Source organism: Rhinoderma darwinii, chromosome 3 (assembly GCF_050947455.1).
Source record: "Rhinoderma darwinii isolate aRhiDar2 chromosome 3, aRhiDar2.hap1, whole genome shotgun sequence".
In the NCBI taxonomy this organism is placed as follows: domain Eukaryota; kingdom Metazoa; phylum Chordata; class Amphibia; order Anura; family Rhinodermatidae; genus Rhinoderma; species Rhinoderma darwinii.
The window spans coordinates 136,116,374-136,140,975 of record NC_134689.1 but is presented as its reverse complement, the minus strand read 5'-3'; the positions used below and the strand labels follow the sequence as shown (position 1 = coordinate 136,140,975).

At 40.4% G+C, this 24,602-nt stretch overlaps 1 protein-coding gene across 1 annotated transcript in view; it reads right to left on the bottom strand.

Moving 5' to 3' along the window:
- Window positions 1-19,882, bottom strand: part of OTOGL (otogelin like) — a 200,570-nt gene extending 180,688 nt beyond the window's left edge. Inside the window, exons 1-8 of the mRNA XM_075856786.1 lie at window positions 19,774-19,882; window positions 19,261-19,303; window positions 18,329-18,377; window positions 10,577-10,640; window positions 8,014-8,112; window positions 6,895-7,049; window positions 5,516-5,637; window positions 3,478-3,683 (exon numbers count right to left, since the gene is read on the bottom strand). Coding sequence (XP_075712901.1) covers window positions 3,478-3,683; window positions 5,516-5,637; window positions 6,895-7,049; window positions 8,014-8,112; window positions 10,577-10,640; window positions 18,329-18,377; window positions 19,261-19,303; window positions 19,774-19,882 — 847 coding nt within the window. The remainder of the gene's footprint in view (window positions 1-3,477; window positions 3,684-5,515; window positions 5,638-6,894; window positions 7,050-8,013; window positions 8,113-10,576; window positions 10,641-18,328; window positions 18,378-19,260; window positions 19,304-19,773) is intronic.
- Window positions 19,883-24,602: the final 4,720 nt, after the last annotated feature.

Below are 24,602 nucleotides of genomic sequence, written 5' to 3'. Positions count from 1 at the left end.
CGAACTACGTCCACTAAGGCGGTATGCGGCTCCGTCCGTATATAGTCTCTGAGGCTCCTACTTAGCGCTCTATTCTTCAACCCAGACACGTATTGGTCCCGCAGCACCCTGTCCGGGTCAGGAACAGCCGCACACCCCTCTTGATCTTTCTTGCTAAGTCGGTTCCACAATCGTTGGAGTGCGACCGAGTACTGTTGGACAGATTCATCTTCCCGCTGACTACGGGTATAGAATTTTTTTCGTAAATCGGTAACTGAGGTAGTGTCTCCGTATAGGGTTTCGAGCCTGGCGATGATGTCTTCCAGGGTCGCTCTTTGACTGACTGGGAGGACTACTACTGCTGCCCGAGCATCTCCTTCTAGCAGGCTCAATGCGAGATCCGCTTGGTGTGGGGGAGGTACTTGGTAGAGTCGGGCCGCTGCTCTTAGCCTCTCAGCCCAATCCATAAGCGTCACGCTCTTTCCGTCATATTTGGGCACATTTAACATGGCTGCCCCCATAGGGAACAGAATTGGGGGTGGGGCTGGGGCACTGATGGCAGGCTCCGCTGAAGTTCCTGGTTGGCTCATCCTGTTCGTGACGCCACGTGTTAGGTAAGACTAAACGTGGACACCACAACACTACTCAGTTCTTTTCTAATCAACGGTTTACTGAAAAATCACAATTTCAAACAGGCCAAATAGAAACAATGCAGTATTCAAATCAAGTCTCTCAGTAGCTGGGGCCCTCGCCCTCGTGGGAGTCCCACTCGCCCTTGGGTGGCTGCGCCTGGCGCTCACTGACCCGGCCCGGCGGGTCTCAAGAAGGAATGGGCCGTCTCCGCGGATCACTGTGGTGCTACCACTCACACTGCGGAATCCCCAAAGGTGGAAGCTATGCCCCTCGCCCTTTGGCTACGGCGTGAGTCCGGCGGATATATTACCGCGTGCGCCTCCGCGGGTCAGAGTGAGAGCTACTCACTACCACGCGGCATACCACCCTTACCTCCGATTTCTGCTCCTCTGTTGATGAAGATGACGTCTTTTCCCTTGTGTCTCCTGACACCGCTGAGCTGTGGTGAATGTCCAGCTAGTCCTCTTTTAGGAACGTTGAGCCAAGGATACTTCTCCTACAAATGGCGGCAGCCTGGTCACTGTGCTCTCTCTCTGTCACACTGCAAGTCCTCTTTTCTTGTCCCCACTCCGCTCTGCATCCTCTCTCCTGCCCCAGTCTCCTCCCTGTTTTCCTCCTCCTTCCTCTTCCTGAGGTCCTGCCAATTTCCCCTTCCCTCTCTCTTCATCTGTGCTTTTGTTCCTCCCTTTTTCTGTCCTAATGGCCTGTCTGTTTTCTCACTCCTGCTGTGTTCCACTGCCCCCCAGTGGTCATTGTTAACTTTACGGTTTCTACACATTGTTTCTAAGACATATGTCTAACCTTTGCTGCAAGCGGCCTGACGTCACACAAACGGGGGAAAACACGAGGCCCAGAAGGGGCTGAGAGCACAAATGGACACCTAAGGCTCGTGGAGATGGTGGGAGGCGAGGGGGCTGCGACCCCTATCATGTCATGAGGGTGCAGGAGGCTGGTACCCCCATTACAGCGTCCCTGCTCTGCCGGGTGAGATCGATATTATTATCGAGCTCACCCGTTTAACCCTTCAGATGCGGTGCTCAATAGCGAGCACCGCATCTGAGTGGTTTTGGAGAGAGGGAAGGAGCTCCCTCTCTCTCCCACCGACACCCGGCGATACGATCGCCTAGTGTCTGTGTCTCCAATGGTAGCCGGGGGCCTAATAAAGGCCCCCAGGTCTGCCTGTAATGAATGCCTGCTAGATCATGCCGCAGGCATGACCTAGCAGATGCCTGTCCATTTTAAACGGACAGGCATAATACACTGCAATACAGAAGTATTGCAGTGTATTATAATAGCGATCGCAGAATCGCATATTAAAGTCCCCTAGTGGGACTAGTAAAAAAGTTAAAAAAAAAGTTTAATAAAGTTAATTTAAAAAAAATGTGAAAAAAAAATGAAAAACCCACTTTTCCCCTTACAAACTGCTTTAGTATTAAAAAACCAAAATAAAGTAAAAAAGTTACACATATTTGGTATCGCCGCGTCCGTAACAACCCCGACTATAAAGCTATTACATTACTTAACCCGCACGGATTTCTGTGAATCCTGATTTTAAAAAAATGTGATTAAAAAGTGATCAAAAAGTCGCATCTACTCCAAAATGGTACCAATAAAAACTACAAGTCGTCCCGCAAAAATAAAGTCCTCATACAACTGCATCGGCGAAAAAATAAAAACGTTACGGCTCTTCAAATATGGAGACACAAAAACAAATAATTTTGAAAAAAAAGCGTTTTTACTGTGTAAAAGTAGTAAAACATACAAAAACTATACAAATTTGGTATCGTTGCAATCGTAACAACCCGCTGAATAAAGTTATTGTGTTATTTATAGCACACGGTAAACGGCGTCGATTTAGGACGCAAAAAAGAGTGGCGAAATTTCAGATTTTTTTCTATTCCCCCCCCCAAAAAAAGTTAATAAAAGTTAATCAATAAATAATATGTACCTCAAAATGGTGCTATTAAAAAGTACAACTTGTCCCGCAAAAAACAAGACCTTATACAGCTATGTCGACGCAAAAATAAAAAAGTTATAGCTCTTGGAATGCGACGATGGAAAAACGTAAAAAATAGCTTGGTCATTAACGTCTAAAATAGGCTGGTCATTAAGGGGTTAAACAAATAAAGACAATAAGTTAAAGGGGCTGTCCGGTCTTATGTAAACAAAACTGAATCATTATATTGTGAAAATCTAGTCCCACTCACAGCTGAGGGTTTATTACAATGTTTCAGTGTAGACAATCCTCTATTCACTGACAACAAGTAAAAATCCTGACAATACGGAGGAATTGAACACAAGTTATATTCAAATGCTGCATTTATTTTCATTATACAATGTTTAAGCTTCATACTATCTCTTTCACCAGAAAAAAATACTTTTAATAGGTAACTGAGTTTATGGCTTCGGATTCATGAATAAAAAATAAACTGCAATTCAATGCCAACATAATACTGCTATATATGGCCTAAGTAATACCAACATACAGTGCTAAAATAATGCTGCCATGTATTGCCTGAATAATAATACTATACAGTTTGCAAGTAATACAGGGACATTATGCCCAAATTCCCATACAGTACCCACATACAGTAATAGTACTATACAATGCCAAGTAAGAATACCCAATATAAACAAAATGCTAGCCATGATGCCCATATAATAGTGCCATCCATAGTGTCAATATCCCAACCATTGTGCACATACATTTACTATTACTAGAATGACAGCCATAGAGCAGAAATAATAATGTAACCTTTAGTGGATATATAATGATGACTATGCAACCCATAAAATGCCATATAAATACCATATAATACAAACTAGATTTTCTTTTTAAAAAAATATTATGTTTTGAGAACTTACTGTGCTGTATGATCAGATCATCTGACCAGTTGCCATTAAAGTTTCCACATAAGCCACAGGGTTTTCCTTTATGATCTTCTGTAAGCTTGATATATATTCCAGAGCCTCCATCCCAGGCAAGAGAAAATCCAAAGGTTGTCTTCACCAAAATATAGTCAGCCAGTCTCTCAATAAATACATTTTCTACTGTCTGTGGGAGCAACAACCTGGCAAAGGTGGTAAATAAACATCACCAGTGAATATAGGCCCTTCCGTATTCTCTTCTGAAAATAGTTTATTAGTTATATCTGTTGCTGGCAAAGTTGCATGAGGACTAATATGACTGCTTTACAACTTCCATGGTCTGGTAACTCTATGTAGATATGCCATTCAGTCGACTAGGAAAGCTAGGTGATAGTTTATGTAATAGCTGTAATTGTGGGTTGTTACCTGGATTTTTCAGAAAAGGACGACTCAACTCTCCTTTTTACAGAAGAATGTTTGATTTTAGATGGGAATGATCTTTATTTTTTTTTTTTTCAACCAGGTGAGGAAGGAATTTGTTAAAAAAAAAATGTGACTAATGCCATTATTAACCCCTTCACGACTGCCATACGGCTATATACGTTCTAACTGCTGATGCCCCGCGCAGTTAGCACATATATAGACATCGACAGCCTGGAACGGCTTTAATGAGTGCAGTGCTGCTTCAGCGTGACTAGTTCTGCGCTAATCTATGTGTCGGCTCTCTATACAAGTGGCGACACCGCTTTGACTAAGGCCGGATTCACACGAGCGTGTGCCTCTTGCGCACGCCAAAAACGCGGCGTTTTGCCTGCGCAAAAGGCACTTGACAGCTCCGTGTGGCCGCATCATATGATGCGCGGCTGCGTGGTTATCGCGCAGCCGCCATCATTATGAGGGTATGTTCACACGGCAGCATCCGTAGTGGCCAAAATGACGGGACTGTTTCCAGGAGAAAACAGCCCCGTCATTTCAGCCGTAACGGCATGTGCAGGCGCTTGAACGCCGCGTCCATTACGGACGTAACTGGAGCTGGTTTTCCATGGAGTCCTTGGAAAACGGCTCCATTTACGTCTGAAGAAGTGACATGACACTTCTTTGGCGTGGGCGTCTATTTACGCGCCGTCTTTTGACAGCGATGCGTAAATATACGCCTCGTGTGAACAGACAAACGTCAGCCCATTGCTTTCAATGGGAAGATGTTTGTCAACGCTTTCAAGCCGTAATTTCGGACGTGATTTGAGGCGTATAACACCCAAATTACGTCCGTAATTTGGCCGTGTGAACATACCCTGACACTCCATTTTGATGTTTGTAAACAGAAAAGCACGTGGTGCTTTTCTGTTTTCATTCATCCTTTTGACAGCTGTTGCGCGAATCACGCTTGTCCCACGGAAGTGCCTCCGTGTGACTTGCGTGGTTTTCACGCACCCATTGACTTCAATGGGTGCGTGATGCGCGAAAAACGCAGAAAGAATGGACATGACCGTAGACGCGTACAGGGCCCATGATCGCGGCACACATGGCCGCAGAGCGCCATCTGGGGGCCGCCCGCACATCACGTACCGCGCACACATTGATTTCGATGAGCCCGGGCCGCAAACCTGGACCGGGTTTCAGGCCAATGCACGGACCATGGAAACCACGGTCGTGTGCATGGGCCCATAGAAATGAATGTGTCCGCAATTCACCCGCAGATTTGCGGGTGAATTCTGGCCGCAAAAACACGTTCGTTGGCATGGGGCCTTAGCCTGGGTGCAAGATTTATATTGTGAGAGGGAAAGGGAAGCAGCAGGCGGCAGACAGCCTTGAACCCACAGCACCGCTCTGACATCACACCAGGAAGAGACGACCCACTCAGCAGGCAAGGAGGGAGATCATGAATATTTACAGAAACCAGAGAGAAGGAAAAAGACCCACAACAAATGCCGGTTAGAGACAACATTTCAGGCTGCTCTACATCTAATATATATCTACAGCTGCCTAGGGAGAGATTGAAAGAAAACATTCAATGAGAAGAGTTCTGTTGTCTTACCTTATACCTCCTTTCCTCGCTTCATAACCAGAAACAGTGATCTCCTCTTGGCTTGAGAAAAACATACTGATGGAACGTGGACAAGTATATACAGATCCCTCACACATAGGACTGTTGTGAACCTTACATAAAAACATGAGAGAAAAGTAAATTAATTTTTAATTATTAATCTGATTCATGCCCAGTTAATACCTACACTCTCATACATGAACAAGAATAAGGCGATTATGAGAAGACCAGAGTTTCCAACGTCGCGAAGTTCACGGACAGTCCATAAAAATAGGGGACTGCTGGCCAGTGTCCATAACAACAAAATAAAAACATCCGTGATATTTCTAGGCTGGGGAGGATTGTGCAGGTTATTGAGATTGAAATGATCAAAGTTTTACAGGTCACAGTAAATGCTGGTAATGTGTGGAATAGTTACTTATAATCTTTGTGTTGTCTGTGGTTGTAGTTATCGGAGGCAGGATAAGTAAATATAAACGCAGTCGGTAGCGATTTACAATATACATTGCTGCAAAAAGCACATCGCTCATCACTGATAGGTGGAACTGTCTAGCAGATATTCACAACACCTGAATGTTCGTGGTTTTAAAGTCGTTCCATGTAAAGGCCCTTTATGGAGGTATATTGACACTTACTTACACAAAGGGTACACATGGTCTTAGATTGACTTGTGGATACAATGCCCTGTTATCCATTGTGATCACAGCACTCATTAAAGGGGTTGTGCCACGAAACACATATATCCCCTATCCAGAGGATAGGGGATACATGTGTGATCGCTGGGGGTCCGACCACTCGGACCCCCAGCGATAAGGAGAACGGGGGACCAAAAGTCCCCTGAAGTGCTTCATGAGAAGCATGGAACTTCCGGGGTCTGTGCCGGCTTGTGTGTCTGGAAGCTCCATAGAAATGAATGGAGTGCCAATTGCACTTGTGCGCATGCGTGACCGGCGCTACATTCATTTCTATGGAGCTTCCAGACACACAAGCCGGACACAGAACCCTGTGCTTCTCAATGGGGACTTTCGGTCCCCCGTTGTCTTTATCGATTGGGGTCCCAGCGGTCGGACCCCCAGCGATCACACATGTATCCCCTATCCTGTGGATAGGGGATACATGTGTTTTGTGGCAGAACTCCGTTAATATGACACATATTAATAAATCATTATAAATAATGACACAATGTGTGCAGTATACAGGACAGAAAAAAAAAGTAATGGAAGGATTAATAACATTTGTAGAAATCAAGGTTATCAATCTGCTGACGGCTTGAGACAGTAGGCTGTTCTGCAGACTTATTCATTAGATACAGTTGCTTATCCGTTAAATATTTTTTTCCCCTGTCCTCTTGTGTAGTCAAGTGTACTTACCCATATAGTATACAAAGGCACTGGGTTGCTGCAATCTCTGGCAAATATGTAAGAACAGTTTCCCGGAAAGTAAAAGTAGATGCCATCAAATGTTTCAAAGTTGTATTGACCCCAGCTTTTACAGATTGCATCTCTCTCGTTCCCTGTGTTTGGCACTGAAAATAAATTATAATATGGACATGGCTACAAAATTCATATGTATGAATTCTAAAAACGAGAGGAGATATTGGAAAAACAAAGATATAATTCAATGGGGCAACTTTTAGCCCTGGTACAGTTGTTACAGATCTATCCCTGGTATTTTTGACATTTGTTCTCATTAACTTCAATACAAAAACGGACAAGGGATAGGATCCATGCTTATTTGCATAATAGCAGTTTTAGGATTCCCCAGTGCTAAAAGTAAAAAGAAACAACAACATTTGGAAGCAGTGATGCGACTATCTGACAATAAACTACTAAACTTTTTGGAACTTTTCTTGCTCTAAAGATTGTTCTATGCCCTTTATCCTTTCTACCCTTCTTTTATTACTTTTTTTTCTTGAATAACTTTACAAGTATTTTAGCTGGATGTCTTCTGTCAAATCATAATGTCATAGACTACCTAGCAGGGATTGTTGGTCACTGTTTAAATGCATAATTCTGTCCAATAATTATCATAATGTTGGATTTTCAAGACTGCAGACCCATACATTCTGCTAAATCAGGCCAATATCCAGACTTTGGTGCCACATAGACAAATCCATGGGCATCTTTGACCAATGCAACAAATCACCGATTAGCTCAGATCAATCTAATACATAGCTAAATAAAAAAAAATCTAATTATACTTTACTAAATAAAAAAAAATTCTCTAAACACACTGGGCCCCATGTAGCAAAACTGTCTCAGAGGAAATGTGGCATATTTTCCGCAACCACCAATCGTGTATAGCAACCGATCCATGTTTCAAGTTACCGGTGCACTTTTTATGAGACTGTATTAATACATGTGGCCAATTATTGTTTGATCTCTTAGAGATGCCAGTAAGTCATTTTAGGGACTGTGTTCTGAAATACAAGAGCTTGAGTGACTGACCACAGATAAAGTGATCTAAGTAGAACAACATAGCTATCATACCATATTGGCATCTGTGCCCTTGTGCCTGAAAGGTCTCACAATCACATGAACCAGCTTCTGTACAAAGTGCTCCATTAAGACAACCGTGTGGGCAAGAATCTATAAAGAAAGGGTAAAAATACTTAAATGACTGAGTTGTAGAAAGTTTGTTCACTGAGGATATGTAAACAATGTACATATTAACATTCAAACCCATTCATCAAAACGAAGATACGAATTTAGCCACCAATAAACAGAAGCAATTCAACACCTTCCTGCCAAAGCCATTTTTTGTTTGTTCATTTTTGTTTTTTCCTCCCCGCGTTTCAGAAGCCATAACTTTTTTTTTTTCCATTCACGTAGTTGCATGAGGGCTGTTTTTTTGCAGGACGAGTTGTAGTTTTTAGTGGCATAATTTAATGCACATATAATGTACTGGGATACTGGAAAAAAAAATTCTGTGGAGGGGATTGGGAAAAAAACTGTGCATCTTCCAATGGTTTTTGAATTTTGTTTTCATGGCGTTCACTGTGCAGTAAAAACGACAAGTTAACTTTATTCTGCGGGTGAATATAATTACAGCGATACAACATGTATATCTTTTACAAAGAAAAAACAAATTGATAAAAAAAAGCATTTTGTGTTCACATATTGTGAGCGCCATAACTATTTTATTTTTTGGTCGTTGGAGGGGTGTGAAGGCTAATTTTTTGCAGGGAAAGCTGTTGTTTTGGGTACAAATGACTTTTATGATCACTTTTTATAAAATAAAAAAAAATTGGACAAACTTTGTTGAAAAAAAACAGCAATTCTGGCCGGGATTTTTTTTTGTTGCGCCGTTAAATAAAGTTATATTAGAATAGTTCTGACATTTACAGATGTGGCGATACTAATTATTTTTATTTTTTTACATTACTTTAGGGGAAAAATGGGAAAAGTTTTTTTTTTACTTTTAATATTTTTATTTTTTGTACATTATAAAAAACATTAACTGTTTTTCCCAATTTTTTTTAGTCTTTCTAGGGGACTTGTAATTGTAATTTTTACCAGCTCCTATTAAGCCGTGGCTCTAACATAGCTTAATAGGGGCAGAAAGATGGCAAATGTGGGGGCTGTCATGACAACCATCGGTACCCTGCAATGGCACCGCATAACGGCCAATAGAGATGACAGACGCCCCCTCTTTATAATAGCTTAGATGCCGCGGTCGCTACATCTAAGTGGTGAAACAGCTGGGATGGAAGATATCTCCAATCACAGCCGTTACAGTAAAGCGTTGGCTCTAATATGCAGCGGACACCAGCTGTGCTTGCTCCATACTCCCCCTTACAGGCCATGACATACAGTTACGTCACATGTTGGGAGTGGGTTAATTTCTATGGATAGTTTAATATGGTCAAAGAAAATTCCAGTGAAAATGAAATATTTACTAATTTTAAATACTATACAGTATATGATCCTTAAAAAAAGGGATTCTCCGCCCTATCCACAATCGCTTTAGTATACTCTTGTACATACTGTTGTGAGCAGGGTTTGCCTGTTAGATTTTAACTCCAGCTTTGTAAAACCTTTGAAGTGCTGTATCTCAATCCAGGAAAAGCGGGGCTCGCTAGCTGCTGCTGGTATCGATTTGGCCACCACACTTTGGTGGAAGTAGCAGGTCCCATTGCAGAGTTGGGGACCTTTCTTTCCACCAGAGAATTAGCATAGGGTTCGCCAGCTCCCCACGGTCTGAATTAAATTTGTCATCTAGTCTGGGGTCTATGCAGATGATGTGGATGCCGCGTGTGAGGAGAAGACAGAGACTTCGTGCAGGTGTGCTGCAGTAGTGGTAAATTGTAAAGCCAGATCTGCATTTTGCTGAGTGACGGTACTCTGCACAGACAGCAGCTTAAGTGCAATATGATTTTTTTTTATCTTGCCCCCCCCCCACACCACCATGCACAGCTATTGTATTTCCACCTGCTTTTACACAGAGCCCTAGTCAGTTTGTGTCTCCCCCACTCTGACTCCTGCGACTTTCTGTTCCCCAGCCTTCATTTCCCCACAGAGGCTTGCCATCTAGTCTGTCCCCCCTTGTCCCCTGAAAGAGATCCTTACTACCTACTGTCTTTGCACTGCCCCTCCACAGAGCCCCTGCCCCCCGCCGCCACTTTCCAGTAATCAGTGGGAGCCCAGGTTCCTTGGCTGTATGGGGCAGCCCTATCTCTATCTACTTTGTCTAACTATCCAACTGAAAAGGACATTTGGGAAAAGCGTTATGAGCAGCTGTCAGTCAGTTGCTCTCAGCCAATTAGTATTGCCAGAAGTGTACTCAACAATATTGTTTAGCTGATAGACAGGACTCTGCTCCCAAACGCTCTTCCCAATTTTTTTCAGCTAGATGCCAGGAACAGTATATAGTCCTTCAACTCTGGTTCTTGGAGCTGTATAGTTGGAGCTCTTAGCAGCCACTTGTTTGGCCTTTCATGGGCATTTTATAGGCACCCTTGTTTAAAGATCCCCTGTTTAATGACCTTGGTGCTTTAACAGAAGATAAATCAATTTAATTCAATAAAATTTAAAAGATGTCTTGATGTCTTACCTGCCTTTGGAATGTTTGATTCAGTAAGGAGCCTGCGTGCTCCAGAGAATGGATCTCCATTATCCTATGATTGATATATAATATTTAACATTTATACAGATAAAGTGACCATTTTTATTTTATATTTTTAATCAAATTATGTCCTATGTCCTGTGGTTTTGTAGCATTTTTTAATAACATTTTAGTACAACAATGCTGTTCCATGATGCTGTAAACAGGCTCATCCGTACAGCCACTTGCAGAAAGAATTATACTTGTCTTAATTCTACGCACTGCTACACAAAGATGTCTAGCCGATCTTACAGGCAGCATTTTAACAGGGAGTAAATTAAGACTCATGAACACTTCATGTGTTCACACTGGGGAACCCAATGTAATATTAGTGTGGGACCCTTTAAGCAACTACTCTCAACTATAAATATGAACAATAAAAACAATTAACAATAAATATAACTGGAAACTTACAAAAATATTATCTTTACTTTAAATTCTGTATACACAACTCTGATTATATATTTTATTGGGTTTTGTTTTATTCTTTTGTTGGTTTAATATATGTTAATTATGTTCAAATAAATCTAACTGGGGATGACCAGACTTTTCTGGTATGCCAGCTACTTTTTTTTAGCTTATAATTGGGTGATATACCAACCAATGAATTAGGCACATAGCTAGATTCACACAGCCAGTTGGTGGCACATTTGATTATTTTTTATGCACAAATTTGCACATATGTAATCTTGCTTTTGGCTTAAAAATGACAATGCATGCAACAAATGTTCTGTAAAACAGTGTGTTAGACCCAGATGTCTCTCAAACCAGTGTAGCAGCCACGGATTTCTACAAAACAATGTTTCATCAACAGATGCCCTTCAAAACAGTGTTTGGGCTAAAGATGCCCCTTAAATAGTGTTTCAGCCACATACACCATTCAAAAAGTGAGCCAGCCACAGATGCCCCTCATAACACAGTGTCAGCCACAGATGCAATTATAACAGTGTTCCCCACAGATTCCCCCATAACAGTGTCAACCAGTTATCAACTATTTGACTATTTAGTTACCCAATTTAGACCATGGAGGGCATTGGAAAAGGCTAATTACACCTTTGAAAATGTGTTTTTGTTTTGTTTGTTTGTATAAAAATGTGTATTATTGTGATTGGTGCCACTTTGTAATTAGATTTTCTTAAAAATGATTTTTACTTTTTGAGATACACCTGCTTTGCATCCTGTATACAGAGCAGCTGTATCTCGCGCTGAATCCTGTATCTGTCAGGTCAGCGGCACTGACGGGTTCAGTGTCAGTGGGTCCTGCGTCTCTCAGACAAGCAGGGTCCACCTGTAATCGATGACATCTAAGTTATGAACTTAAATGTGATCCATAACAGCACGATCCAGCATGTCAGAGACACGCAGGAGCCTCTATCACTGAACTCGTCAGTGCCGCTGACCTGACAGATACAGGATTCAGCGCGAGATACAGCTGCTCTGTATACAGGATACAAAGCAGTTGTATCTCAAAAGGTAAAAATAATTTTTAATAAAAAGTAATTACAAAGTTGCACCAATTACACTGATATACACAAAAAATAAGTTTTCAAAGGTGTACATTTAACATGCATTTAATTTATAGATCAAGATGAATAAAGGACATTATTTTAACATAGTTAATGTGGTTGTCTGGTTTAGACAACCCATAATCATATTGTAGGTCTTCAGAAAATTGCAGGAAGATTCAATAGAAGAGTACATATATGCTACTTATTTTTACAAACCATTGCAGTTCATTGAAATTTGAAATAAATGGGCATTCTTTGATATAGAAAATATAGAGATCTCAAGCCATGGGCCAAATCTATTAGCTCAAAATGCCCTTACAAGGCATATGGAAAGGGCAACTGGTAACAAGGTAGCAACTTTCATCTTAGAAGAGTAAAACGGTTTCCTATTCTTTTAATACATTTAATAAAGGATGCCTGCCTCCCCCAGAAAACATGATATCTTTAGTTATAAGTATTGAATTACAATCAGCTATTTAATCTGATTGCCAATTCAGATTCCATGAATTAATGTTTATCACTACCATAAAGAAAAAATTTAATTTATGAACAAAGAACATCTGCACCTATGGTCAGTTTATAGGCAGTTCACACACATTTTCTAATGATAGTAGGGGTGTAATGAGGAGTGAATTACATTAATAATAGGCTATGCCACAGGTACTTATGTATCTTGTGCTTATCTACTTTACACAATAAGATTTTGGATTCGGATGAATTCCAACCATATCTGTATATGACTTGATGTAATAATTTTCACTTAATCTAACAATGTAAAAATATTGTCACTCAAAAAAAAACAGTTATCAGTATAAGGGCTCATGCACACAGTCATAATAGGACTCCATTCCGTGCAGAGCCTTAACAGGGCTGCCATAGAGGTTCATAAGGACTCTACTGTACCTCCATATGCCTCCAATTTCATACAGAGGTTTTTAGTTTCAAATGGTATTTATTGTTGTACATGCAAAAAAGAAAAGCAACTAAAATTGCCACATTAAACCCCTCGCAGAGGGTGCTAGATTCAAACCAACTACAAAACAAAGAAGGGGGGTAAGCAACACAGGAAAAACAGTTAACACGATGACATGTATATGACCAAATTGAAAGCTATATCAAGATTTCATTGCAGCGGTGCATTCCCATATAATAGTGTGGGATATTTCATCAGCAGGAGAAAGTAGGAGACACATCAAATAGAAGCATAATACATTAAGTTAGAGGAATGGGAATAGGACAACCAATGTCTCCAGGAAATATAATAAAGGTCAACCATGTCAATTCGTACAGCCTCAATTCTTTCATAAATAGCAATGCAATTTATCCTTGCCTTAACCTCATGCAGCAATAGATCGGGTGCTTTTCATTTGAAAGCAATGTGTATGCGAACAGCCAACAATATAATTAAATTAATTTTAAGACAGCCTGCCTAGGAGGCAGGCCATAGGGACTTTGCAAAATGGGGCATTCAGGACCTCAGCTATAAGTGTACAAACTGAAGAACAAAAAGAGCTAACAGTCAAGCAGGACTACCAAGTATGATGCATCATGCCAACTGAAGCAAAGCGAAGAGACTGAGGGATATGCCGCATAGAGGCAGGAGGGGATCATATATGTCCTGTGTAGGACTTTTGACAAGGTTTTAGCAAGGGTCATCTGCCAACTGCCTTTGCTAATAAATTAACAACATTCATGCCATCTGGGAAGAGATAACTGACAAAGGATGCCCTCCTCCCACTTCAGCATAAATGGAAAGTTTCTCCCCATCAGGTAGTTTAAGTAAGCTATAGAGATAAGAGAACAGACCCACCCTTTGTAAAGAGTACAGAATGCATCTTCCCAATGTGGTATATGAAACAGTAGTAACAGATCTAGTTACAGAATGACAATTAGAGAAAATTTGTAATAGCCTGAACTCTACTAAGGGTGGTGGATTGAATTTAGTTTTAAAATAGGATACTTCCGTCAGTATGGTATCAAGGAGGAATTCATTGAGCCGAGCAACATTGAGATTTAACAACCATGTAAATGTGGAAGTGTCCATTCCAGGTGAAAAAGATGGATTTGAGAAAGGGGGGATCAACGATGAAACAGCTGATTGTAATGCAGGCATAAATCTGACCACCCTCCATAAAAAAGAATGGAATAATAACGAAGTACTGATTTTTTTCAGAATTGGGTCTGAATTCCAGAGGAGTTCAGTCCACAAAATAGGTTTGAAGAGCTCAGACTCCACCTTAACCCACATTGGTACTGCATCAGGCTTGCGAATGAACATTAGCTAAGCTATACTTTGAGCCCTGTAGTACTTTGCAACATCGGGCAGGGACATTCCTCCCACTCTTTTATGAAAATACATTACAGGGCTTCTAATATGTGAGTGTTTGCCTTCCCATATAAAATAGGTGAGCCCTTGTTGAAATTTTTGTAGATCAGAAAGGGGGACTAGGATGGGTAGAGTTCTAAATAAATACTAGAGGCGTTAGAACCACCATTTTTATGATATGTACTCTACCCAACCATAAAAGAAATGGGCTGTCCTATTTCTTAAAGTCAGCTCTAAGGGATTTAAATATAAGCAGGTAATTCGATGTATAGAGATTATCGATATGAGAAGTTAATTTCACACCTAGATAAGGGATCTGATGGGGACTCATTTTAAAAACAAAGTTAAGTTCGTTTAGGTTTCTACTGTGTTGTGGGATATTACAGAACAGAGTCTCTGATTTGAAACTAATAACACTTATAATCCCAAAACCGTAGAGAAATTCTCAATAAGTTTAATAAAATTTGGCAACGCGATGAGGGGTTTAGTGATTGATAGACAATCATCCACGAACAAGCTGACTTGATGTTCCTTGGGGTCAATGCATACTTCATACATGGATTAGAGTGGATAAATGAAGCCAGAGGTTCCATTGCAAGCGCAGAAGGCACTAGGGACATGGGGCAGCCTTGCCTAGTACCTCGCTCCACCCTATTCAGCGATGGCATCCATGTTGTAAATTTTAAAAAAGCAGTTGGCTGAGAATATAATGTGTGCAGGGCAGAAACAAATGGGCCATGTATACCTATCTAAGGACTGAAAATAGGTGAGTCCATGAAATGCTATTGAAGCCCCTTTCAATATCTAAGGCCAGAAGTGTAATAGGTGTAGAGGACTTATTGGCCCATGAATTCAGGTTAAGATTTTACGAATGTTATCATGAACTTCTCTATATGAGATGGAGCCCATTTGATTTTGGTGAATTACGCTAGGGAGGAGTAGAGCAAGTGTTTGTGACAAAATAGAAGTGAAGAGTTTAGCATCTAAATTAAGCAAAAAAAAAATGCCCATAATAAGCAGGAGAGTGTGAATTTTTGTTTGATTTCTGGATTAGTGTTATCATTGCAGTCAGAAACTCTGAGGGCATATTATGTTCCTCATGAAGATGGTTACAGAAATTACTGATGTGAGAAATCAAGGTAGTAGTGAATTTTTTATAATAAGCCACAGACAAACTGTCAGGGCACGGGACTTTTATGACTCATTCTAGATCCTCATCTGTACTGTTCCTATTCAGACTTTGTAGAGTTTCTGGAGTTAAGCGAGGTAAAGATGCATGCTCATGAAAGGAGGTAATAGCTTACTGAGGCCGACTCGGGTGTTTAGAGTTAAGAGCTTGCTAGTACTGCTAAAATACTATATATATATATATATATATATATATATATATATATATATATATACATAGAAGTAGATTGAACACATCACATATTTGAATCTCATGAACATGGTTGATGTGTTGTCTGTCTCTCAGTTTTTGAGTTAATCATTTGTCTGGTTTATTGGCCCACTTGTAGTATTTAGATTCTTAGGCTGTGTTCACATCAGCGTTGCCCTTCGGTTGAGGGGTTCCGTTGGCGGTTTCCGTCGGGTCAGCCCCTCAACGGAAAGGCAAACGGAAACCTTAGCATCAATGGTGACGGAAACGTTGCTAAAGGTTTCCATTTGTCACTGTTGTGACAGGGTTCCATTGTTTTGACTGAATCAATAGCGCAGTCGACTGTGCTATTGATTCCGTCAAAAAAACAGAACCTTTTCACAACGGTGACAAACAGAAAACATTAGCAAGGTTTCAGTCATCTTTGAGATCAATGGTGATGCAAACAGAAGCTAAGGTTTCCGTTTGTCTTTCCGTTGTGGGGTTAACCCGACGGAAACCTCAGACGGAACCCCTCAACGGAAGGTCAACGCTGATGTGAACAGGCCCTTAGTGCTTTTTCTGTTATGTGACACGGCCCCGCATCCAGCTGTAGCTTAGCCTATTTAATAGCTCCCGGATTAGAGCCATTATGGTCACACCAGATGCTAAAGCTAACAGTTGAAGGACATTAGAGATGGTTAATTTTTGGGAATTAGATCTTCTCAAGACTAGCTATTCTAACTAAAATGGAGTTAATAACAAAATGAAAAAAATGAAAGCCCCCACACCAAAGCAAGTATGAATATCTAAGTGGACCTATTAAGTCAGCCACATGCTGGAAAAATGAGAGACATACAGAGGTTTTTTCAGTTGGATTTCGTGCGAATCTGACAGAAAACAATTTTGGCATGCTCCATTGGATGCCGTATGTATTAAACTATTCTCCCCTAGAAGCATTGCTTCTAGAGGAGAATATCTTCGTACATACAGAGTCTGACAGACCCTGTATGGCAGTGCACAGTGGTCACGCAGCCTCATACTAAGAAGACATACAGCTTCCATGTACTGTCATACAGCCTCCATGTACTGCCATACAGGCTCCATGTACTGGGCTCTGCCATTTCCCCTAAAAAGGAATGGCCGCCAAATGTCAGACTGAGATCAGTGTTATAAATTAATAATTCTCATCCGATTGATAATCTCTGCTTGTAAACACTACATTTAATTGTTCTCAATTATCATAATAACTGTATCACAAATTATATCTATGCAAAATCATGGTGTGTAAATCCAGCCGAAACCAACTGCAAATTGTGCTTGTATTTCGGACTTATTCACATTATGGTTATTGATTCTCTACAATTTATTACTTATTCTGTGCTGCATCTCATGTGAATGACATAATAAAATAAAATCCAGTATATTTAATATGGCGTTTAATATTACTAAAAATGTTTTAATGTTTTTTTTGTTTTTTACGTTTGTTTGTTTGTTTTCTTAACAAGTGCTAAAAGATTGACATTGATCTTATGTTGTGCTCCCACCTGCACTCAGGAGAACCATCCTCCCTGTTCACCAAAAAGAGAAATGGATCCCAGCACATGGAGTAAGAGAAACATTCCCAAAGGAGAACTTTTGGAATGTTTCCCTTCTTTCCTGTTCTGTCATCCATTTCCATTTTTGGTGAATAACGACAAGAGAGAGAAGCATCTCCTTGGTGTTAGATGGAACACAGCCTTCAAGAGTATATCTGGTTTAGAAGCTCTCTGCATATCACATTAGGAAATTGAATAAATAACAATTCTCTTAGATATTTTTCATCCCTCTGAAAGCCCAGAAATCCGAAAAAAAAAAAAAAAGAGCAGGGAAACTGGCGGGAATTTCATGCTATATATAGAAATGTACAGCAGCAATAATGTTGTGATGCAGTCTATAGCCTATAGAATGGGTTGGCAGGGAAGCAGAGGAAAATTCAGGATCCCAAGTGGCGCTACTTACATTTCAGATTGCTCCGGCTGCTGGCAGGTAACGCTATATTAGAGAACTGCTGCTTATTGCATCCCCTTAAAAGTTAGCAATATAAATCCAATTCCAAAGTAATCTTTAATTCGCATTGCCCTATGATGATTTATGTGAGTATTCTGGATGCAGTAATAACTCCTTATCCAGAATAAACCATAATTCCAGTATTCCTAAATCAACGTGTTATCTAGTCTAGAATTAGCATTTTAGGGAAACATTGGATCTGTTGATGAGGTTTAACATTTTTTTGCCAAGTAAATAGGAATATTTCTCTATCTGATGATGCAGAGCCTGTGTGAGAATGAGATGAGTTCAGGCAAGCTTGATAAGTAAGACAGTTAAAACTACAGAATCACAGGAAAGTAGGTATCACAAGGGGGATTGATCCTGCCCATGCTTTTACCCTTTTCTCTTATGACAAAGACTTCATTGTCAATGTAAGACTCATTTCAGAGGCAAGTTTTTCTCTCGAAGGTATAACCTACCTCTGCTGTTAAGAGATCTCTTTTCTGGCGAATTGCATTAAACCCGTTTCTGGAAGAAAACAAAAAGTATCTTGTATTTGCAAAGGTCCAGGAGCAACCTGAATAAGCTATTCCTAGGGGAAAGGTTTTTTTTCTGATTTCCATCACCTATCAAAGAGGCCTTTCTTGGGTTAACATTTAAAAGGTAACTTGTATGTGCGTGATCTCATCTTACACAATTGACGAGAACTTTATAGATCAGTGTGCCTGAAAATGAACTGCTTGCCTTTGGAAAGTACCCTGCATTTTTTTATTTAGACAGAGTTACTCTCTATTTTAAGGTAGATTTTCTTACCATAATATGCAAGCTATATGTTTTTAAATTCCAGAAAGGTATATTCCTTTCTATCAGCAAATATAATTTATCAGCAACACTACATATAAGTTTATAAACAATAAATTCAGCAATACTCTTCTTACTAGTTATTACAGGAACATTAATCATGTGTTTTTTTACCTTTTGTACAACATTGCAGAGACCAAACTTTTTTAAACGATTAAATATAAGTATAGAATGTATCAAATCCCTGATAAGGAAGGGATAGTGCAATGATTTATCACCAATATTCATTAACCAAATCTCTAGTTTGCTTTAAGCATTGCTCCATATGGAAAAATAATAAGTTAACGCACCAATTTTGCACCTACTTGTTATAGTGGTTATAATATTAAGGCACTAAAATAGGGTTTAGCCCCTGCCGTATTTATCCATAATACATTTATTCTTTTTTACCAAATTACTGTAATAGATTATTAATTATTCTGCATTCAACAATTCAACAACCAATCTAATTTCTCATGAGATGATTACAAATAACCAAAACATACCAGAAGCAATGTATTAGCACTGTATAAAGTTTTGCCCCCTTCCCTAAATATTAATTTTAACTTACGTGGAAGTTCTCGGTTTTAAACCAGAAGATAAGTAGAGAAACCCTATAAAGTAAAATAGAGAGTCAGTTTCCATAGACATTGTTTCATTTCTATAATTTTTGTATTTTAATTAGTTGTAATTGAAGTTATTTTATTTATATATTTACGATGTTATGTAAGAGCATAAAATATCAACTACAGTATACGAACACAATAGAAACATTGATAGCGGTACATTTAGAGACTGAACACCATATGAAAAGGGACATTTGATAATCCCAGGGTAGCTCCGCATACGTGATATGTGCTCTAATAACATGTGGATATCATGTGCAGTACATTTCTTCTTTAAATAATATGATGTAAAAATGAAAGTATTCATACTTGTTATATAAAAGTAATATGCAGAAGGATGAACATTATACTGTATTAAGTTCATACATTGTGATTGCGTGTGGTCACACCTTGTGGGAAAAAAACAACCAAATCTATTAATCAGAATGTGGAAAAATCTAAACAATGCAATGACTTACCTAGAATGGAGAACAGGAATGTATACAAGAAGAAAATGTTCCCAGGTTTCATCAATTGGAGATTTCTCACAATGTTCATCTCAGTGTAACTTTGTATCCAGAACTGCATCCAAATAACTGACCTTTACTATTATGGCATCTTAGAAATAAGTTTCTTTGTAGGCTTTTTAGATTGTTCATTGGATGCAAGTTATTACCATTTCAAGGCTGAGAGTACAAAACATAGCTGTCTAATCTTCAGTGGCTCTGGGGGCTTTAGAAAAATTGCTAGCAACTTCCTTGGCTGAGATTTCCTCATTAGTGATGCATGATAAAGCCTTGTCTGTATCAGTTGCACATGCTCACGTAGACTGGCACGTTGTCATCTGCTAAAGGCGGAATTATCCTTTTATAACTATTGTGGATGATGACATAAGATAAGGTGTCATATTAAAATAGCTCTGAATATTTTTTCACTATCTGTGTTTAACCCTTTTATTGCAATGAGTGGTACAACACACTTTCCAATGATCAATTCTATCAACGTGTGTCTAAAAAGAATATGATAAAATTGTATCTACGCTCTGTGTGATATCTACACTATCTATCCATTAGATTAATAAATATACATCTTTATATTAATAAATATATTATACATTATTTTTCAGTTTATTTATTTATTCACTTTAATAATTAATAACAGCCATTTAGACTTACATATATATATATATATTATTTTTTTTTATTAAGAGTAGTTTGCTCTGCTAAACCTTTAGACATTTTTCCCTATACAAATGGGAGTATTCCAATAACAGATTAGCCTCTAGAAATTGTGTTCTCCACAGCCCTGAACGCTTAATATCATACTTCTTCTACTTTTAAAGTACACATTCAAGTTATAATATAATTTCTTTCCAGGACAAACATTATAACTTGAAAATATAGCAACTTGAGGCCATAACTTTATGGAAAACTGATAAATGGTTCTGAAGTCCAAAAAAATATCAACTCGTAATAAACAAAATTAACCTTAAAGAAAAATGGACAGATACAGTTAAAGTAAGACTTTACATATAAAAGTCAGAAAGAGCTGTTGGAAGATGGAGAATCCTTCTATATTTAGGAAGGGATCTTCAGGTTTCTGTATAAAATGCACAGTGTACAATAAAAATGAAAATGGGACCACCCTCATCTGGAGTCCAAATGAGCAGCACAGGGCAGTACAGGACATGTAACACAGGTAGAGAGCTCGACAGTTCATGAAGTACAGGTAGAGAGCAGTACAGTACATGTAGTATAGGTAGAGAGCTCTATAGCACATGTAGTACAGGCAGAGAGCAATAAAGGACATATAGTACAGGTAGAGAACTGTACAATACATATAGTACAGATGGAGAGCAGTACATGCAGTACAGGTAGAGAGCAGAAAAGTACATGTAGTAGAGGTAGAGAGAAGTACAGTACATGTAATACAAGTAAAGAACAGTTGTACAGAACATGTAGTACAGGTATAGAGAAGTACAGTACATGTAGAACAGGTAGAGAGCTGTATAGTACATATAATACAGATAGAGAGCAGTACATGTATTACAGGTAGAGAGCAGTACAGAACATGTACTATGGGTAGAGAGCAGAACATGTAGTACAGGTAGCGAGCAGTAGAGTACATGTAGTAGAGGTAGAGAAAAGTACAGTACATGAACAGGTAGAGAGCTGTATAGTACATATAGCACAGATAGAGAGCAGTACATGTATTACAGGTAGAGAGCAGTACAGAACATGTAGTATGGGTAGAGCGCAGTACAGTACATGCAGTACAGGTAGAGTGCAGTAGAGTACATGTAGTACAGGTAGAGAGCAGTGCAGGACATGTAGCGCAAGTAGAGAACAATCTAGGACATTTAGTACAGGTAAAGAGAAGTGCAGTACATATAGTAATGAAAATTCTCAGATTAAACACAACGGTCTGATTCCCATTTCTCCTTCCAGTATCACAAATTTGTTTATGAAAGGAAGGATTAACTTATCAAATTTAGTCTTTATTCAAGCCTATAAAAATGGGATATCATAATTATAGTTTTACATTTAGATTTTTAAGTATTTTAATAAACGCAGACATACAAAACATAAATTCTCATATTCATGTGCACTATGTGTTTGGCTCCATTTAGTGTAGCGGCAGCAGGATCTACATGCCACTGCCAAAATTGTTATGCCGTTACTCTACCTTACACATCTCCCTGACGAGCCAGAATTAAACTGGTGAAAAGCATAGGAGCTAAAGCATAAATGATAGGGAAACAATTTAGAACAGAATAGGGACAGGTTCCAGCGGTAACTGGGTCGTTCTTTTCAGAACGGGTGCCCGGAATGTTATAAACAGCTGGGGCAAACTTAGATCAGTCATAAGGGATAGATAGAGAACCACTGTGTGATCCAAACACTGTAGACTCAATTAATCCTGCTGCCAATACACTAAATGGAGCCAAACAACTAGTGCTCATAAATATGAGAATTTATGTGTTGTATGTCAGTGTGTTTATCAGAATACCAAAAGATCTAAATTTAAAACTATAATTATGATATCACATTTTTATAGGCTTGAATAAAGGCTAAGTTTTATAAATTAATCCTTCCTTTCTTAAACAAATCAGTACATATAGTACCGGTAGAGAGCAGTATAGCACAAGTATTACAGGTTATTACAGGTAGAGAGCAGTTCAGTACATGTAGCACATTTAGAAAGCAGTACAGGACATGAAGTACTGGTAGAGAGCAGTATATGACATATAGTACAGGTAGAGAGCAGTACAGGACATGTTGTACAGGTAGAGAGAAGTACAGTACATGTAGCACACAGTGCCGCACCTGCCATGAGGCGAGGTGAGCCGACAGCCTCAGACGGCGCTACCTACCCGAAAATGGAGGGCGGCATTTTCAGCCAGGGACGGACTGGGCCGGGGGAGGGGGCATACAGACTTAGCAGACGCGCCGCATGATGAGCACGTCTGTAACACTCCTCCTCCTTCTCCTCTCTGACGCTGTATGCAGTATGCGCCGCCAGGGAGGAGCAGGTCTGCAGGAGGAGCGGTCGAGCGAAGAGGAGAAGTGATGAGACGCACGAGGTACATTCCTGCCTTAACTCAGTCGGCCGAAGCTGCTGGGACCGGGATCCGGGAGCATACTGCAAGGGGGGTCTGGGCATTTTACTGACAGCAAAGGGCTCTATGGGGCTGGAATAATCCACCCCATAGAGCCCTCACATCACTATAATGGAAGGATAGGGGGGTGGTCTGAGCGTCTGACTTACTGCAGAGGGCTCTATAGGGGGGATTCTGCCCCCCCCCCTTTAGAGCAGTCAGTCAGATGCTCAGACCCCCCTAAACTTGCAGTATAGTAACTAGTCAGGGCTCTATGGGGGGATAATTTCCCCCCTGTAGAGCCCTTTGCTGTCAGTAAAACGCCCAGACCCCCCTTGCAGTATACTCCCGCCCCCCCCAGCTTTGGCCTATCCCTTATAAATTAGTAGGGGCAGGAAGCTGAGCGCAGTATAATCCTTCCTCATAAACCTACCCCTAATTCAAAAGTGATCGGCTGAAGGGCGGGGGACTCTACAAGGTGCGGTCTGAGCATCTTACTGACAGCCGACGGCTCTATAGGGGGAAATAATCTTCCTCAAATTCTCACTAGCTACCATACTGCAAGGTTAGCGGGGTCAGAGCGTCTGACTGACTGCTGAGGATTCTAAGGAGAATCTGCCCCCTTAGAGCCCTTAGCAGTCAGTTAAACGCCCAGACCCCCACCTTACAGTATAGTAATTAGTGAAGGCTCTATGGGGGGAATTATTCAGTGTCAACAGCAAGAGCTGGAGAGTAGAGAGAATGTGCGCGCGCACGCTCTCACTCTTCAGCTCTCGGCAGGCAAGTACAAGACTGTGTGATCTCTCTTTCTGAGAGATCAGTCTTGTTGTCCTTGTCTGCCGAGAGCTAAAGAGTGAGAGTGTGCGTGCGTGCGCGCACAGCTCTGATGACATGTAACAGAAGAAGAAGAATTCACACTCCTCTTCTCCTCTTCTGTCCAGTAGTGGTGGCGGAGCTGCGCACACGCTCTCCTCTCTCCAGCTCTTGCTGTGACACTGTCCGTAGCTGATTGGACAGTGTCACAGAGATGTTACACGCCCCCTTGGCAATTACCTCCCCATTGACAGTTTAGGGGGTTATTTAAATATTAGACGCCAAATATTACGGCACCGATATCTAAATAACGAAGGAGGATAGGAAAAACATTTAAGTGCCCCAGAGTTTGTGCAGCCCTGCCCATTACATTCTGCACATGTGGCCGGTGAAAGGTTCTCTTTAAGGCCCCATGCACACGATCATATTTTTTCACTCCCATAAATACTGGCGTAAATACGGGTCCTTTGTCACCCGTATTCCCCCCGTATTTACGGACCCATGCCCGTAAATACGGGTCTATTGTCAGCCTTATTCCACCCGTATTTACGGACCTGTTTTCTCTGCTATATTGAACTGCACTAATCGGCAGCCACTTCTCTCTATCCAGCACTGATAGAGAGAAGAGGCTGCTGATCAGTGCTGGATAGAGAGAAGGTGCAGCCCCTTCTCTCTATCCAGCACTGATCGCCAGCCTCTTCTCTCTATCCAGCTGTGATCGGCAGCCTATTCTCTCTATCAGTGCTGGATAGAGAGAAGGGGCAGCCCCTTTGGGCAGAGTTTCCACAGTGAGACGCAGCGATACAAAGAAAAATAAGTTCATACGTACCCCGGCCGTTGTCTTGGTGACGCGTCCCTCTTTTGACATCCAGTCCGACCTCCCTCGAACGCTCCCGT